The sequence below is a fragment of the Rhincodon typus genome, chromosome 7, assembly GCF_021869965.1.
Source record: "Rhincodon typus isolate 14 chromosome 7, sRhiTyp1.1, whole genome shotgun sequence".
Taxonomy (NCBI): Eukaryota; Metazoa; Chordata; class Chondrichthyes; order Orectolobiformes; family Rhincodontidae; genus Rhincodon; species Rhincodon typus.
This window is the reverse complement of record NC_063338.1, coordinates 15,673,610-15,689,288: the sequence shown is the minus strand read 5'-3', so window position 1 is coordinate 15,689,288 and position 15,679 is coordinate 15,673,610. Positions and strand designations below refer to the sequence as shown.

At 45.5% G+C, this 15,679-nt stretch overlaps 1 protein-coding gene across 5 annotated transcripts in view; it reads right to left on the bottom strand.

The window, feature by feature from the left end:
• slc19a1 (solute carrier family 19 member 1) overlaps nt 1-13,313 on the bottom strand; it is a 41,188-nt gene extending 27,875 nt beyond the window's left edge. For 2 of the 5 annotated variants that reach the window (XM_020512826.2, XM_048599395.1), the window contains exon 1: nt 12,493-13,311. In XM_020512826.2, the coding sequence (XP_020368415.1) occupies nt 12,493-12,657 (165 nt within the window). In that variant the 5' untranslated portion in view covers nt 12,658-13,311. Of the gene's footprint in view, nt 1-3,427; nt 3,436-11,925 lie in introns of all 5 variants that reach the window. The other 3 variants (XM_048599397.1, XR_007262508.1, XM_048599396.1) reach the window with 3 other exon arrangements.
• Between the last annotated feature and the right edge of the window lie 2,366 nt (nt 13,314-15,679).

Sequence of the window (15,679 nt, the reverse complement as noted above, 5' to 3'; positions counted from 1 at the left end):
GGATTAAATTTAAAAAAAAGTTTAGAAATAACCACTCTGTGACAACGATGGGCATTTATATAGCACCTTTAAAACACAACCGCCTGGAATTCCCTCCCTAATAGCATCGTGGGTCAACACACAGCAGGAGGACTACAGCAGCCCACCAGCACCTTCTCAAGGGGCAACTAGGGACCGACAGGAAATGCTGGCCCAGCTAGCAATGCCCACATCCCACAAAATGAATAGAAAAAATAAAGTCATATGGCACAGAAACAGACTCTTCGGTCCAACCAGTCCTCAACTAGTCCCCGAGATAACAAGGTGTAGAGCTGGAAGAAGGGTCTAGGTCCGAAATGTCAGCCTTCCTGCTCCTCTGATGCTGCTTGGCCTGCTGTGTTCATCCAGCTCTACACCTTGTTATCTCAGGTTCTCCATCATCTGCAGTTCGTACTATCTCCTCAACTAGTCCCCACCTGCCTTCTCCTGGCTCGTATCCCTCCAAACCTTTCCTATTCCGTTTACTCATTCAAATGTCTTTTAAAATGTTGTAATTGTGCCCGCATCCACCTTTTCCTCAAGCAGTTCATTCCACACACGTCCCACCACTCTGTGTAAAACATTTGCCCCTTGTGTCTTTTTCTCAAAATGTGCCCAGAGACTAGAAACCCCTCCATCCTAGGGAAAAGACAGCTACCATTAACCCCATCAATAACCGTCATTATGTTATACACTTCTTTAAAAGTCACCTCTTAACCCTCCTGTGCTCTACTGATAAAAAGTCCCAGCCTATCCTTATAACTCAAATTTTCCACACCCACCAACATACTGGTGTGTATCTTCTGAACCCTCTCCAGTTTAATAATATCCTTCCTATAACTGGGTGACCAGAATTGGACACAGTATTCCAGAACTGGCCTCACCAATGTTCTGTACAACCTCAACGTGACATCCCAAGTCCTATACTCAAAGGACTGAGCAATAAAGGCAAGTGTGCCAAACATGTTTTTAAACCATCCCTGTCTATGTGATGCAATTTTCAAAGAACTATGTACCTGAACCCACAGGTCCCTGTGTTCTACACCACCTCCCAAGGGCCCACGATTAATTGTATACATCCTGGCCCAGAAAAATAAAAAGAGGTGCCCAAGGAAAGAGAGATCAGATGACTGTGAGTAGTAGGTTCTTTGGGAGTGTGCGCGCACGCGCGTGCACATCGTACAGCGGGAGAGACTGCAGGGGATAGGCAGAGCTTAGAGCCTTGATGGATATGGACACATTCACAAGGAGTGGAGTGAGGGAAATTGAAGGAGCACAGAGCTCTGAGGGGGAAGCGCAGCAGGAGGAGATTGCAGAGGGATCCCAATAGGAAATGTCGAATTGAAAATTCTCATCAAGGTTATCTCTACTTCTCGCCAGGTCATGATTTATTTATGATCCCAGAATGAGTTTCACACTTTGGACTTTTGTAATCTGACACTTAGCAGCTGTGAAGGTGAAAGCGACCTATTATCACACTGATACAGCTAATGAAGTGAACACACTATCATAAAGCACTCTATTACTGAAGGATTCTCAGATTAAAATACCAGTTTCACCATTTTTCTCTCTCTCGATGGTGCTGTGCGTTTACATAGCGAAAGCAAAGGTATCTCTTCACACCTATTTCTGTGGAGATGCATCAGAGGACAGCACAGTGGTTAGCACTGCTGCCTCACCGCGACAGGGGCCTGGATTCGATTCCAGCCTTGGGCAGCCATCTTGTGTGGAGCTCGCACGGCCTCCCTGTGTCGACGTGGGTTTCCTCCCACGGTCGAAAGACGTGCAGGCTAGGTGGATTGGCCACGCACTAAATTGCACACAATGTCCAGGGATCTGCAGGCTAGGTGCATAGGGTTGGAGGGGGGTGGGGGGGCGGGATTGGAATGCAGGTCTGGGTCTGGGCAGGATGCTCTTTGGAGGGTCGGGGGTGCAGATTCGATGGGCTGAATGGCCTCTGTCCGCACCGTAGGGATTCTATGACCGGTGAACCACAGACTGGAACCAGGAACCTTTTGAAAGCCATAAAAAAAGTCTAAAACAAAAGGGTGAGAACATTGTTTCCCAGCCGCTCCTCTCAGCTTCTCCAATGCTAACTCCATGCCTATGCAAGTGTTAAATAAAAGACAAAGACTTTCAGTTTCTATCTGCCCTCATTGTGCATGCTTGGTTGACAGAAGTGAAGTGAATTATTGACTATGCCCCAACTGACATCTCTAACTGGTTATAAGTTTATTGAACAGGATCAAGTGGTGCAAAAAGTGTGCCAATCCATTTGCCAGATTGGGAGTCGTCGGAAAAGCAGCCTCTTTCCTAGGATATTTCCTTGCAGGTGCCTCTTGCTCAGCAGGTCCCACAAGGTGCCACTTGCTATTATGTGGCTCACTGAACAAGTGGCGACAGAAAGGGTCTATGGGGGGGAGTGTTGAAAAAAAGAGGTCAAGGGTTACTTTAATCTCAACTGCAAGAAGGAAAAAAAAACAAGGGGTCCCAGCGAACGGAGACAGGTCTAACTAACCCGCAGGCTCACCCTCGGCTTCTAGGGCCAAATGGCTGAGACGTTATAGTGCTCGCGCTGCCCCATGACTCCCGGAGCAAGAGAGAGAGAGAGAGTGTCAGGGAATTCCTCAACTCGAGAGCTTTGCGCTGGTGGTGAAAACCAGAAAGGCAGAGAATGACAACAAGAAGGGATCGAGAGAGGGTGAGGAAAGGTTAGTGTGGATCCTCTCGTGAGCAACGGCGAGAGCTACCGAGGATCGCTTGGCAGCATTCAGGTCGAAGGAGGGGTGATATAACACTGTCAGAGGCAGGGACATTCCCTGCGGCTCTGGCGGTGGGCATTTCCCTGCTACAGCTGGCAGCGGGAACCACACCCCCAGTTCAACTTTGCAGCCTGTGGTAAAAACTCCAAACCCACTTCGACTTACTGACTCAGAGCCCGCTGACGGCTAGAGATATACAAAGACAGAGGCATACATACACATACACGTACGTGTACAGACATGCACACGTGACAAAGGCCAATACACAAAAAAAAAGCAGACAAAGAAGGAGAATAACATTCAAAAGTAGAGAATAGGTCCAGAACGGGAACTTTGATCCTGATCCTATTTTGTTGGTTTTATCTACAAGCTGACTCAGGCTTGTGACTCTCAGTCTACGCTTTTTCACAATGTTACAGCTGGTTAATAATCTCCCTGCTGTTCACACCAACCCTGTTAATTATCACAAACTCCGACACAGTAACCTACTCACACAGGCTTACCTGGAATCAGCGTGCGATTGCAAAATTCACCCAATTGCCTATTACCATCAATCCCTCAGCACTTACTGTGACACGCAAGTCTTTAATCTCCTACCCACATCCAGCTGGGCTATTGATCGGAGGACATGGAGTTCAAATCCTTACCTTGGAAGCTGGTGGGATTTAAATTCAGTGCATACAAGAAAAAAAATGTGGAATTGAAAATTAGTCTCAATGACAACCCGGTGAAAAATCCAGCTCAATAAATGTTGTTCAGGGCAGGAAAATCAGCCAGGTCTAGTCTGCGAATGACTCCAGGCTCACAGCGACGTGGTCGACTCTTAACTGCCCTCTGAAATAGCTGAGCGTGCCACTCAGTTCAAGGGCAAAATCGAGATCAGACAACAAATGCTATCCTTGTCAGTGACGATCAGCCCTGGCGAGGTAGGCCCAAAGCGGACTCATGGCTGCGGCAGAGTCAGGTTTGGGCCGGTTCGATACCCGGCAACATCAGTGGCAGCTGCGTTGACAAGGCCCATTGAGTATTCATTGTGGCAAGGGAGTCAGTGGAGGCAAGATGGCGCCAAAGAGAGGCGACTCTTGTTCCAGCAGGTGGCGGCAAAGGGAACTGGAGCCTGGCCACTAGGCCCATGGCAGAGCATTTAGCAAGAGGGACTGTTAAAATCAAACCAACTTTTTCTTTATTTTTCTGCATCCTATGTTTTGGTTTATTTTGCCTGTGTTTTAAGATGTCGCCAGTGAGTGGCAAACTTTACACTATACATTTTGTCACAAAATACACACGATAATAAATAAAGTGAAGAGGGACACACACATGGGCATCCCCATGCCCCTCCCAGCACACACCAATCTCCATTTCCAAAGTCCATCTCCCAGGGCCCACCCTCGCCATAGAGCAGTCTACAGAAAGTGATGGATGCCACACTGATCCTTAAGGAATCTCAGTGACTCGGTGGATCTCACTCTCTCTCTCTCTCACACACACACACACACAGCCGAATGATCTTGACCCATTGACCACAGCTCCCACAATTCCCAGGGGACTCCTGCTGATCAGGATGAAGGATCCCAGACGACATTAGCAGAAATGCAGTTCCAGCAAGCCCTTCATCCATCCTTCCAACGAGGAGCAGACGAACCAACATGCAGTCTTTAGTTAGGAGGATCAACATCCACCACCCCCCCACCTTTATTAAAACCAAAAGCCTGTAGTTTCGGTATATTCTGCGTGTTCCTAGCAGTTTGGAGTGATGGGCAAGAAGCAAGCCATTGCAAAATTCTTTCACGAGTGATGTGGAAACAAAGGCATTAAGGACTGTGAGATACTGACCTACCCTCAAACATGCCATACACAGAGGGCTAGAGGCGCATCAACGTGTCAGCATTCGATCTCCCACCTTGGGATGTATCCCAAAGCCCACAAACAGAAATGTCCTATCTCACCACCACCAGAAAGACTGCAGTGTTTGAAGTTTTAGCTCCATTTCTTGACTTAATACTAAGAAAGTCTGCAATGTTTAACTTCATTTCATCTTTTTAAACCCTGTACTAACAGTGGCTGTAATGCTTAGCTTCTAACATTGTTCCTTATTTCTTTCTATCTTGTTAAGCTTTTGTACCTAGGTACTTGTACCTAAGATGGTGCTGTGTGAGGCGATATTGAAAACTTTTAACTGTACTCCTGTAGTCTTGTGCTTGAGCACACGTGACAATAAAGTCTAAATCTAAAATCACGCTACTGTTGTTGGAGCTTTTTGAATACAACCTGCCTACCACCTTTCCTTCATTAGCTGCCTGGTGGATGTAAAAGGGCTATGCAAATGAAAGTGTCTTTTCCCTCCCCTCACCTCCCTGCAAAAGGGTCCTTCAGACACACAAGGGACAAATACTGACTTGCATTCATATAGTGCCGTCAAAGACCTCGGGATGTCCCATAGTCCTTCACGTTGTGGAAGTACGTCTGAAGTCTGGTCATTGTTGTTATTGTAAGAAATGAGACAGGGAGACAATGCTTTGCAGACTCCATCTGCTGTACGTGTGCACAGTAGCCACGGGTAAGCGCGAATGTTACTTGCCACTTTTTAGCACAAGCCCGGATGCTCTCCGAATCTTGTCGCTTTTGAACATGTTCTAATATCAGAGGAGTCGTGAATGGTGCTGGACGTAATCTTCCAAATACATGCCCACGTGGTTTGTATGTCTTTAATTCAAAAACAGATAGGGAGATGTTCGGTCAATGGACTGAGGAGTGGCAGATGGAGTTTAATTTGGATAAATGCGAGGTATTGCATTTTGGCAAAAACAAACGAGGGCAAGACTTATACAGTTAATGGTAAGGCCCTGGGAGGTGTTGTCGAACAGAGAGACCTAGGGGTTCAGGTACAAAAATTCTTTGAAGTTTGCGTCACAGGTAGACAGTGGTTAAGAAGGCTTTTAGCACACTTGCCTTCATTGCTCAGACCCTTGAGTGTAAGAGTTGGGAAGTCGTGTTGAGGATGTAAAGACATTGGTGAGGCCTCTTCTGGAATACTGGGTCCACTTCTGGTCGCCCTGTTATAGGAAGGATATTATTAAGCTGGAGAGGGTTCAGAAAAGATTTACTTGGATGTTGCCAGGAATGGAGGGTTTGAGTTATAAAGACGGGGTGGGACTTTTTTCACCGGAGCGTAGGAGGTTGAGGGGTGACCTTATAGAGGCTTATAACAGCATAAGGGCCAAAGACAAGGTGAATAACAAAGGTCTTTTCCCTAAGGTGGGGAGAGTTCAGAACTGGGGGGTCTATTTTTTAGGTGAGAAGAGAAAGTTTTAAAGAGGACAAGTTGAGGGGCAACTTTTTTTTAAGACAGAGAGTGATTCACATGTGGAATGAACTGACAGAGGAAGTGGTGGATGCAGGTACAGTTACACCATTGAAAAGACATTTGGAGGAATTCATGAATAGGAAAGGTTTGGAGCGATATGGGCTAAACGCAGGCAGGTGGGACTAGTTTAGTTTGGGAACATGGCGGGCGTGGACTGGTTGGACCGAAAGGGTCTGTTTCCATACCGTATGACTCAATTAAAAAAAAAAAAAAAAAAATTTCCAAAGGTGAAACCAAAACCGAGAGGTTCCAACTCTCGCAAAACACAGTCTAGACACCCGCTATTTTTTCTGCAGGATGAAGGAGAGGATGGGGAGATAACCTGATAGAGGTCTTTGAACTAGAGACTAGTGGAGCACACCTGGAGGCCATTTGGCCCATCAAGATGTGCCAGTTTTTACTCTCTATCAAACACAAACCCTTCATTCAAGTCACTGATGGATTATAAATAGCTGTAGCTTTAGTAATCCTTCACGTGGCCCACTGTAACACCAGCTTGCCAACCTGAAAAAAAGTGACCTGTGTTCCAGTTCAGTTCCTACATCCAATTATGAAGGGGTGTGACAGAGTCAGTGTGGAGAAAGTGCTCCTGTACAAATAAGAAGGTAATTAATAAATCAGGAGGATTGAGGGACTTTATTTAAAAAGGAAACTCCAGCAAACGCATGAATGAGAAAAAAAAAGTGTGATGTCGTTTGAGTGAAATTAAGACACTAAGTGTAGTAGATTTCTCGGCGAATCCATTTGGTGCAAGTTTTGGTAAGTACAAGCCACGCTTGTCATTTCTACCTGAAATGGAGAGCGGGGAGAACACCCGTGGAGTCACTAATGAAGCTGGAACATAATCCTGGAGAACAGGGAATGCAGTTTTTTTTTTAATATAAATAAACTAACTGCACTGGGGGAGGGGAAGGCGATTCTTAACAAGCTGATCACAATAGGATTAGCACAACTTCAAGAAGTAGCTACAGCAGCATGTTAGGACCCCAACATGCCAATTTGCGCATTGCTAACAAAAAAAAAAAAAAAATTGGAATGCATTTTTTAATAACTGAGACAGACAGAAAACAAATTCCTTGACAGGGCAACCTCTCAGGGAGCCTCAAAGCTCTTTCCAGCCAACATACCACCTTTCTTTGAAAATGTCGCCACTGTTCTGGTGCCAGGAAGGCGCAGCAGGAACTGAGTGCTATAGTGACAGGATAATTGCATCAGTGGTAACCAGTTAAGGGACAATGTGAAGGTTGGGGTTGGGGGCTACCTCCTGCTCCTCTTTAAAATGGAGACACAGAATGTGGATGATTTAAAAACTCTGCCAGCACAGCAACGCAGCACTGGGAATGTTGGCACGGACACGGATGCAGTAGGATTTGAACCCATTTGATACCACTGGCCCAGCTCAGCACCATTTCTTTGATCTTCAGGCCCCCGAAAGTATGCAGGACGGAACCTTCTGCAGAGCAGGTCTGTGAAACACCGACAAGCATGGAAACATTTAAGCCTTTAACCCTTTCGAAATGTTTGTAAAAAAAAGGGTGGCAGTGACCTTGGGTCATAAACAAACACCTGCAGATACAAGTTGATCAACTTCAGGTCCAAACTGGGGCAACACACAGACTAACGGTGGACAGGAGAGGCTGTAACTTTAGACGGTAGAGTGAGGCAGATGGACTGAATGGTCTCCGCCATGTGCACAAACTTTCCTTTAAAAAAAAACAAATCTGGGTCTGATTTGTTCAGCGCATCAGAAGTGGATTTACTTGTTGAACCACTGTACAAAAAAGGTGGGAAGAATTTAGAATTAGATTTATTGTCATGTGTACTCAGTTACAGAAGAGCAGAAGTACAGTGAAAAAAAAGTGTACAATCTTAGGTACAAAAAGAAAATAGATAAAATAAAGAAAAAAAAGAAATAAAGCTAAAAACATAGACATTACAGTCTTGCTAGAAGGGCTTCTACATGGTCTGACCAGGCTCCACAAGTTCCAACCAGTAATCAATCTTCATTCTGGGCCCATTGGCCACTGTCACCATTCTGCTCGCAGCCCCCCCCAGGGACAATGGGAGCTCAGTCCGCCCCACCCAAGACTGTGCTGAAAGTGGTTTTCAGGCCATGAGACATAGAACTGCACAGCACAGGAAAGGGCCCTTCGGTCACAATGTTGTGCTGAACATGATGCCAAATTAAACTAATCCCTTCTGCCTGCCCTTGGTCCATATCCCTCCATTCCTTACATGCTCATGTGCTTATCTAAAAGTCTCTTAAACGCCCCTATTGTATCTGCCTCCACCCCTACAGCATGTTCCACACTCCTGCCACTAAAAAAAACACATCCCTCACATCTCCTTCGATTCTTTCCCCTTCTCACCTTAAATGCATACTCTCTAGTCTTAGGCATTTCAACTCTGGGAGAAAATGTTTCTGATCGCCAACCCTATTGATGTACCTCAATTTTATAGACTTCTATCAAGTCTCCCCTCAGCCTCCGACGCTCAAGCGAAGACAACAGGAGTTTTTCTGTCCTCTCCTTATAGCTCATACCCTCTAATCCAGGCAGCATCCTGGTAACCCTCTTCTGCGCCCTCTCCAAAGCCTCCTCATCCGTCCTGTGTAATGTGGTGACCAGAATTGAACGCAGTACTCTAAATGTGGCCTAACCAAAGTCTTATAGAGTTGCAGCATGACATCCTGACTCTTGTACCCAATTCCCCAACCAATAAAGGCAAGCATGCCATACGCCTTCTTTACCACCCTATCTACTTGCGTGGCCACTTTCAAGGAGCAATGGACTTGAACCCCAAGATCCCTCTGCATATCAATGCTGTTCAGAGTCCTGCCATTAACTTAATACTTTTCCTTAACATTTGACCTCCCAAAAGTGCAGACTTCTCACTTAACCAGATTAAACTCCATCTGCCATTCCTCCGCCCATATTTACAACTGATCTATATCCCGCTGTACCCTTTGACAACCTTCTACACTGTCCACAACTCCACCGATCTTTGTATTGGCTGCAAACTTACTAAGCCACCCATCTAAGTTTGCATCCAAGTCATTTGTATATATCACAAACAGCAGAAGTCCCGGCACAGATCCCTGCAGAACAGCACTAGTCACGGACCTCCAGCCAGAAAAACAACCTTCCAACGCTACCCTCTGCCTTCTACGGGAAAGCCAATTCTGTCTGCAAGTGGCCAAGTCACCGTGGATCCCATGCATCTTCAGCTTCTGGATAAGGCTACCATGAGGGACCTTGTCGAAAACCTAACTAAAATCCATGTAGCCAACAAGGAGCTTTGGTGGAAAAAAGTGTTCCAATGGGGAATAGTTTCCATTGAGCAAGTCTAAGAAACAACAGCTTGTATTTATATAGCACCTTTAGCGACAAAGCAGTTTCTCTCAAGATGTTTTGGGTAAAACGCCTACCACAACAGAGAACACTCATAAATCAAAAGCCAATAACAATTAACAATAAAGCCAATACTGACATTGTGAACGGTGCTCATGACCAATTCCTGACTTGATAGGAGGCCGTTCAGCCCATCGTGTCTGCACTGGCTCTGTAAACGGCCATTTTGCTTTGGTTTTCATTCGCCCCCACCTGCACTTTCTTCCTTTCCGGACAAGAGTCGAATTCCCTTTTGAATGTTTCAATAGAGCCTACCTCCAGAACACACTCTCAGGTAATGCATTCTGAAAACTAACCCCTCAGAAAACGTTTCGCGTTTTTGCAGTTGCTTTAAAAAGCCGTGCTTCCACAGGGTGGGAAAAGTTTCTCCCCATCGACTCCGTCTGGACCCATCGTGGTTTTGAAATGATACAGAATCAAATTGCTCAACCAATCGTACGAGAATCACATTTTGCAGAGCAATGATGGTGGTTACATTAAAAAAAAGAGGCAAACCCTGCAGGATATTTCACACCAGCTACGCCCCTCAGGCATCACTGGAGAGAAAGACCTGAAAAGAACACAGTTCTGTCCTCAATCTGCTGCAAGGATGTGTCAGCTTAGATTGGGACTTCCAACGAGGGATAGTTTTGTACCTTTTAGTGCACTCCCCTCGGGTCTGCAATGCTCACGGGTTCATGTCCCACTCCGGGTTGGTAATCCAGTGCCAGTACTGGGTGAACACCCCATGCTGTTATGTGGGAGAAGAACGGGGTAATTATCCCCACTGTGTTTATCCCTCGCTACCATCCGTAAGAACAGATCATCTGGTTGTTACACCTCACTGCTCAAGGTCAAAGTCAGACACACACACACAGCCTGCAAGGTGCTTGGCAGTACCCCAGTGTTTGAGGGCAAAGAAACAAAGTGCCAACCACATTGCAAACTGGACTGGTCGCCTGCAGGCGGACAGACAACAACTTGCACTTGTATATGTTTCCCTGTTGTATGACTCTACATAGCGCCTTTTAATGCAAGCAAACCCAAGGCTGTTCATAGGCACATTATCAGGTTCATTGTGACAATGGAGATACTGCGGCAGATAGACACGTGCGTGGTCAAAGAAGAAGTTTCTCAGGGGAAGAAGTGGAGGGGAGAACATGAGAGAACCAGGATAGAGACACTGGTATTATACTAACGGACAGTACATGATGATCCCAGAAAGGCAATACATTCCCCCTTTATCATACAATTGTACTTATCATTTTTACGTCACAGCTTACAATTGAAAGCTTTAACACTCTCTCCATCAATCCAACTGAAAACAGTATTTGTTAAAAGAAAAAAAACAGAAACTGGAGACTGGAAGGCATCTGTATAGCTGGAACCCAGCAGATGAAGATCTTTGACACATGGGTGTTCAGTAGTAACACTCTCTGTTCACCCCAATCCTAACTAAGAAATTTGCAAAACTCATGCTTGCAGGGACTGGAGTACTGAAGGAATGCTGCCTTGTCAAGTGAGAAATTAAACCAAGGCTTTGTCTGCCCTCCCTTGCAAATACCTACGTCCACAGTGCTGAGGTGGGGATGGTCGAGCACATCAAGTTCCTGGGAGTGACGATCAACAACCTGTCCTGGTCCACCTACATTGACACTAAGGACAAGAAGGTACAACAACCCCTATATTTCCTCGGGAGGCTAAGGAAAATTTGGCATGTCTCTAAAGACTGTTACTAATTTTTATAGACGCACCATAGAAAGCATTGTATCCGAATGCATCACAGCTTGCTATGGCAACTGTTCTGCCCAAGACTGTATGAAACTATAGAGTGTTGTGAACAGTGCCCCGTCCATCACGCAAGCCAAACTTCCATCCATTGACTCCATCTACACTTCTCGCTGCCACAGGAAGGCAGCTAACATCAAAGGCCCCTCCCACCCCCGTCATAGTCTCTACCCATCTCTTCTGTTGGGCTGAAGATACAAAAGCCTAAAACACACGAACCAACATATTCAAGAACAGCTTCTTCCCCGCTGTTATCTGAATAGACCTCACAAATTTTAAAACTTAATGTTGATCTCACTCTCTGTGCTCCTTCTTTGCAGCTGTAACTTTGCATTCCTCACTCTGTTCTATCACCCTATGATCTTTGCGTGGCATGACGTGCCTGGACTGCAGGCGAAACAAAACTTTTCACTGTACCTAGGTACATGTGACAATAATAAAGTAAATCAAACTTAAACCTCCATGAAGAGCAGGGGAATTCTCTCTCGAGTCCAGACCAATGCTTGTCCCTCAAAACCAACCTCACAGAAATACTACAGCAGAGATCAAAACATTGTTGATCGTGGGAGCCTGCTGCATGCAAATTGGTTGAAACGTTTCTCACCTTACAAGGGTAACCACACTTCAAAAAGTATTGCATTGGTATTTTATTTGAAAATAGTGGTTTTGGACACTCCAAAGTTGCAAAGGATGCCATCTGAAAACAAGTGAGATAACAAGATGTAGAGCTGGATGAACACAGCAGGCCAAGTAGCATCAGAGGAGCAGGAAAGCTGACGTTTCGGGCCTAGACCCTTCCTCAGATATATCTGAAAACAAGTGTTTTTGTTTTTTTTAAAACAAAACCCCATTCCTGAGTAGCTATTTCTCCAGTTCAATTGTCCCTGAAGGGCAACTTTCAGAGCTTTGTTTTTAAACATAAGCAGCCATGTACTCAAAGAAAAATGTTCCTCCATCCTGAGTTTTATCACCAGTGGGAACCACATTCCCCCCGTGTTATTTACCAACAAGTTGTACCGATGAGGCATCGCTGGATAAAATGTTCGTAGGTGCTTCACTGGAATGTGAACAATGATTGACAGCGAGCTATTTAGTTTCTTTTTTTTATGTAAAAAAAAGAGCCCGTTCGTGTTATCGATTCCTGCCGTCCCTGAGAGCAACCGGGACTCACCTGTTCCCTGGTGAAGTTTTTGTCCGGACCCAGCAGGTAAGGAGTAATGAAGCTTTCCGCTGGTTTAATCTGAGCCATGAACCCATAAAAGCATAGGTACAGGACCGAGAACCGCCAGCACTCGCCGGGCTGCTGCAGGGCTTTCTCTGGGACCTCGGGGTCCATTGCTGTTCGTCTGCGTCTGTCTATCTGTCTCTAACACAAGCCCTTGTTCCTGGGTCTTGCCCTCCCCCTCTCTGTGAGGTCTAACAGCCTCGTCCCCGGGAGGTGAACTTAGAAATGCAGGCTCCCAGACGCAAGACACGGCTCGCCCCTCGACCCAAACTCCCCTGGAGTTGAAGCTCCTTCGCAGTAGCTCGATTCCTTCTCTGCTGCTCCTGGTTCCGAAAGTTGTTGCTGCAGAGAGCAAGTGCCATGAACGAAACAAGGAGAGCTCCTCTTGTGACTTGCTGAGGCTTAAGAGAGTTTGCTGAACTCCCAGAGCACTGATTATAAGCAGAGGCGTCCCCCGCCTCCAACTCTGCGGCTTGTAGTAAAAACATTGACTCCAACTTTTTTTTACATTATATATATATCCTCCCTCAACTATACCCGCAAAACGTCACATGGTTTGCACAAAGCAAGCTGGGATTTGGAGTCCATCAGCCACTAGACCCTGACTCAATAGCGACCACTGTACTACATATACCGGAGAGCACTGTAAACACCAAAGGGAGGTTAACTGACAGCTAAGCAACTGGTGTTGAAACTTTTCCCTTTTCTATCTGTTACATTGCCACCATCTGGGACAGGAGGGAAGTTTAACTGAGTCACTTCTAATTGAAGCCTGAAGAAGGGTCACTGGACCCGAAACATTGACCCCGATTTCCTCTCCAAAGATGCTGCCAGACCTTCTGAGCTTTCCCAGCAATTACTGTTTTTTGTTTTGTTCCACTTGAAGGCTGGCTTGCCTAGGTTCGGAGTTTGCTGTGTATCTTTGGCGCTTATAGAACTCGCTTTCGAGGTTGGTAAATGTGCAGTTCAGTTGCATTAGCCGTCAATGTGCGAGTGCCTAGGATTGTTTGATTTGAATGCTTTTTAAGGGGAGCTTCGGACGGCACGGTGGTTCAGTGGTTTAGCAATGCTGCCCCACACCGCCGGGGACCTGGGTGTTCAATTCCAGCCTTGGGCGACTGTCTGTGTGGAGTTTGCACGTTCTCCCAGTGTTCTGGTTCCCTGCTACAGTCCGAAGATGTGTAAGTTAGGTGGCACAAAGCACAGAGTGAGTTAAGGGAAAGAAACAAAAACTCTCGCACTGCTGTCACACATTCTTATAACCTCTCGGACAGTGTGTATTCCCTGTTGGGAAACATAGCACACCAATACAGTGATGATCAGATCATCTGTTTCTGTGACGCTGCTTGAGCCATGACTGGCATAATTCCCCAGCTCTTTACCAGGATATCAGGTGTCATAACCAAAGAACTAAGAATTTGTATCAATATTTTTATAGACCCCTTTCAGCTTCCAAGTGTTTTAATTTTTTAAAAAAAGTGTCACAGCTTTATGCTTAAAACAAAATGATTAATTTTACTACATTTCAGTTACTGAAAGTTAGTTCAATAAGAATTTATTAGCTAAGATGCAGACACAAAGATTTAAAAATTGGGCAGGATAAAAGATATTTATAAAGTGAGACCAGTCAATAAGATAATCAGGGGCCTGGCTTGCTTGCAAATTTCTCTTTCCAAAATGAAGGGGTTGAAAATGGAAGTCAGAGTCAGCAACTTCTGTAGTCGAATGGTTGAGCGTTTCTCCACAGGGGGACTGAGCAAAACAGGTTCTTGGGGGCAATGAGGACTCTTTTTGCGTTGTTTTTATGATTTCTGCAGGTTTGGCCCGTGGTAACCTGGTCAAGTGTAGCCATCCCTCAGCTGGTTTGCCTACTCCACCTGCTTGCTGAGAAGCAGGGAGTGTTTCAAAATGCCTCTCTTGCAAAAATAAATGTTGCTCTCACCCTTATACACATCAAAACGGCCCCTCGGTGCTGCACTGTCAGCCTAGATCATCCCCTTAAGTGTCTGGAGTAGCACATGAACCATAAACTACCCATTGAGCCAGAACTGCTGACTTGTCGAAGGTGCAACGTGTTCCAAGGTTCAGCATGTGGTTTGGTATCAGATTGTAACTGATACTGGAACTTTTTATCATTTTAAAGGTGGTCTGTAAGTTCCAGCCTGCAGTTTGTTAAATTAGAGTCTTTTAAGTGTAGATTTATTCAAATGAAATGCAAATTCCGATTGAAATCGCACAGGCAAAACAATGCCACACATTGGAAATTCTATTTTTAAAAATCTGAACTTGAACTTCTCATGAAAATGTGAAAGCTTAAGTGTACCAATAGATTCCCCACCATCATTAGACTTCTGAATGGACCACTCAAATTTCAAATTTAATGTTGATCTCACTCTCTGTGCACCTTCTCTGTAGCCATAACACTGTATTCCTTGCTCTGTTCTGTTACCCTTTGTATGGTATGATCAGCCTGTACTGTATGCAAAACAGAACTTTTCACTGTACCTAGGTACATATGACTACAATAAATCCAATCAAAAACCAATGTGTAACCAGCCCAATTTTATTCCCTGCTGGACGCCAAGGAGAATCCCAGTTTGCCTTTTGTCAAATCAATGTTGCGTCTGATCCTTTAGGTCACCTTCTTCACGAGACCAGTTGAAATTGTTTTCCATAGTTTTGTACAGCACAAAGGAAGGCCATTCAGCCACCCCTGCCTGTGATGGCTCTTTGTCCTGCCAATTTGTTCTTCTGAAGCACGGATCCATTTCATTTTGGAGCATCTTTGCTGGACTTGCTTACACTGCCCTTTCAGAGGAATTCCAGACCCCGACAACTCGCTGTCAAAGCAACACCGTTTTCCTTTGCGCTTACTGAGCCTTCTGTGATAGGAAACTTTCACGTACACATGTGTAGTAATGTGAGAGCTACGCTCGTGTGAGATCCACAGCAACAGGCTTCAGTGACCAGAAGTACATATTGGAGACGGTAAGAGAGGACGATTTTATCTGGAGCCCTACAGACCCAGGCTCCTGTTCCAGGTGATCTGATGTTGCAATGACGTAGCTCCTTTTGCACACTCTCGGCAGCTCTCCTTAATGTAAAGGTGTATCTCCCTTTACTCCACATCTCC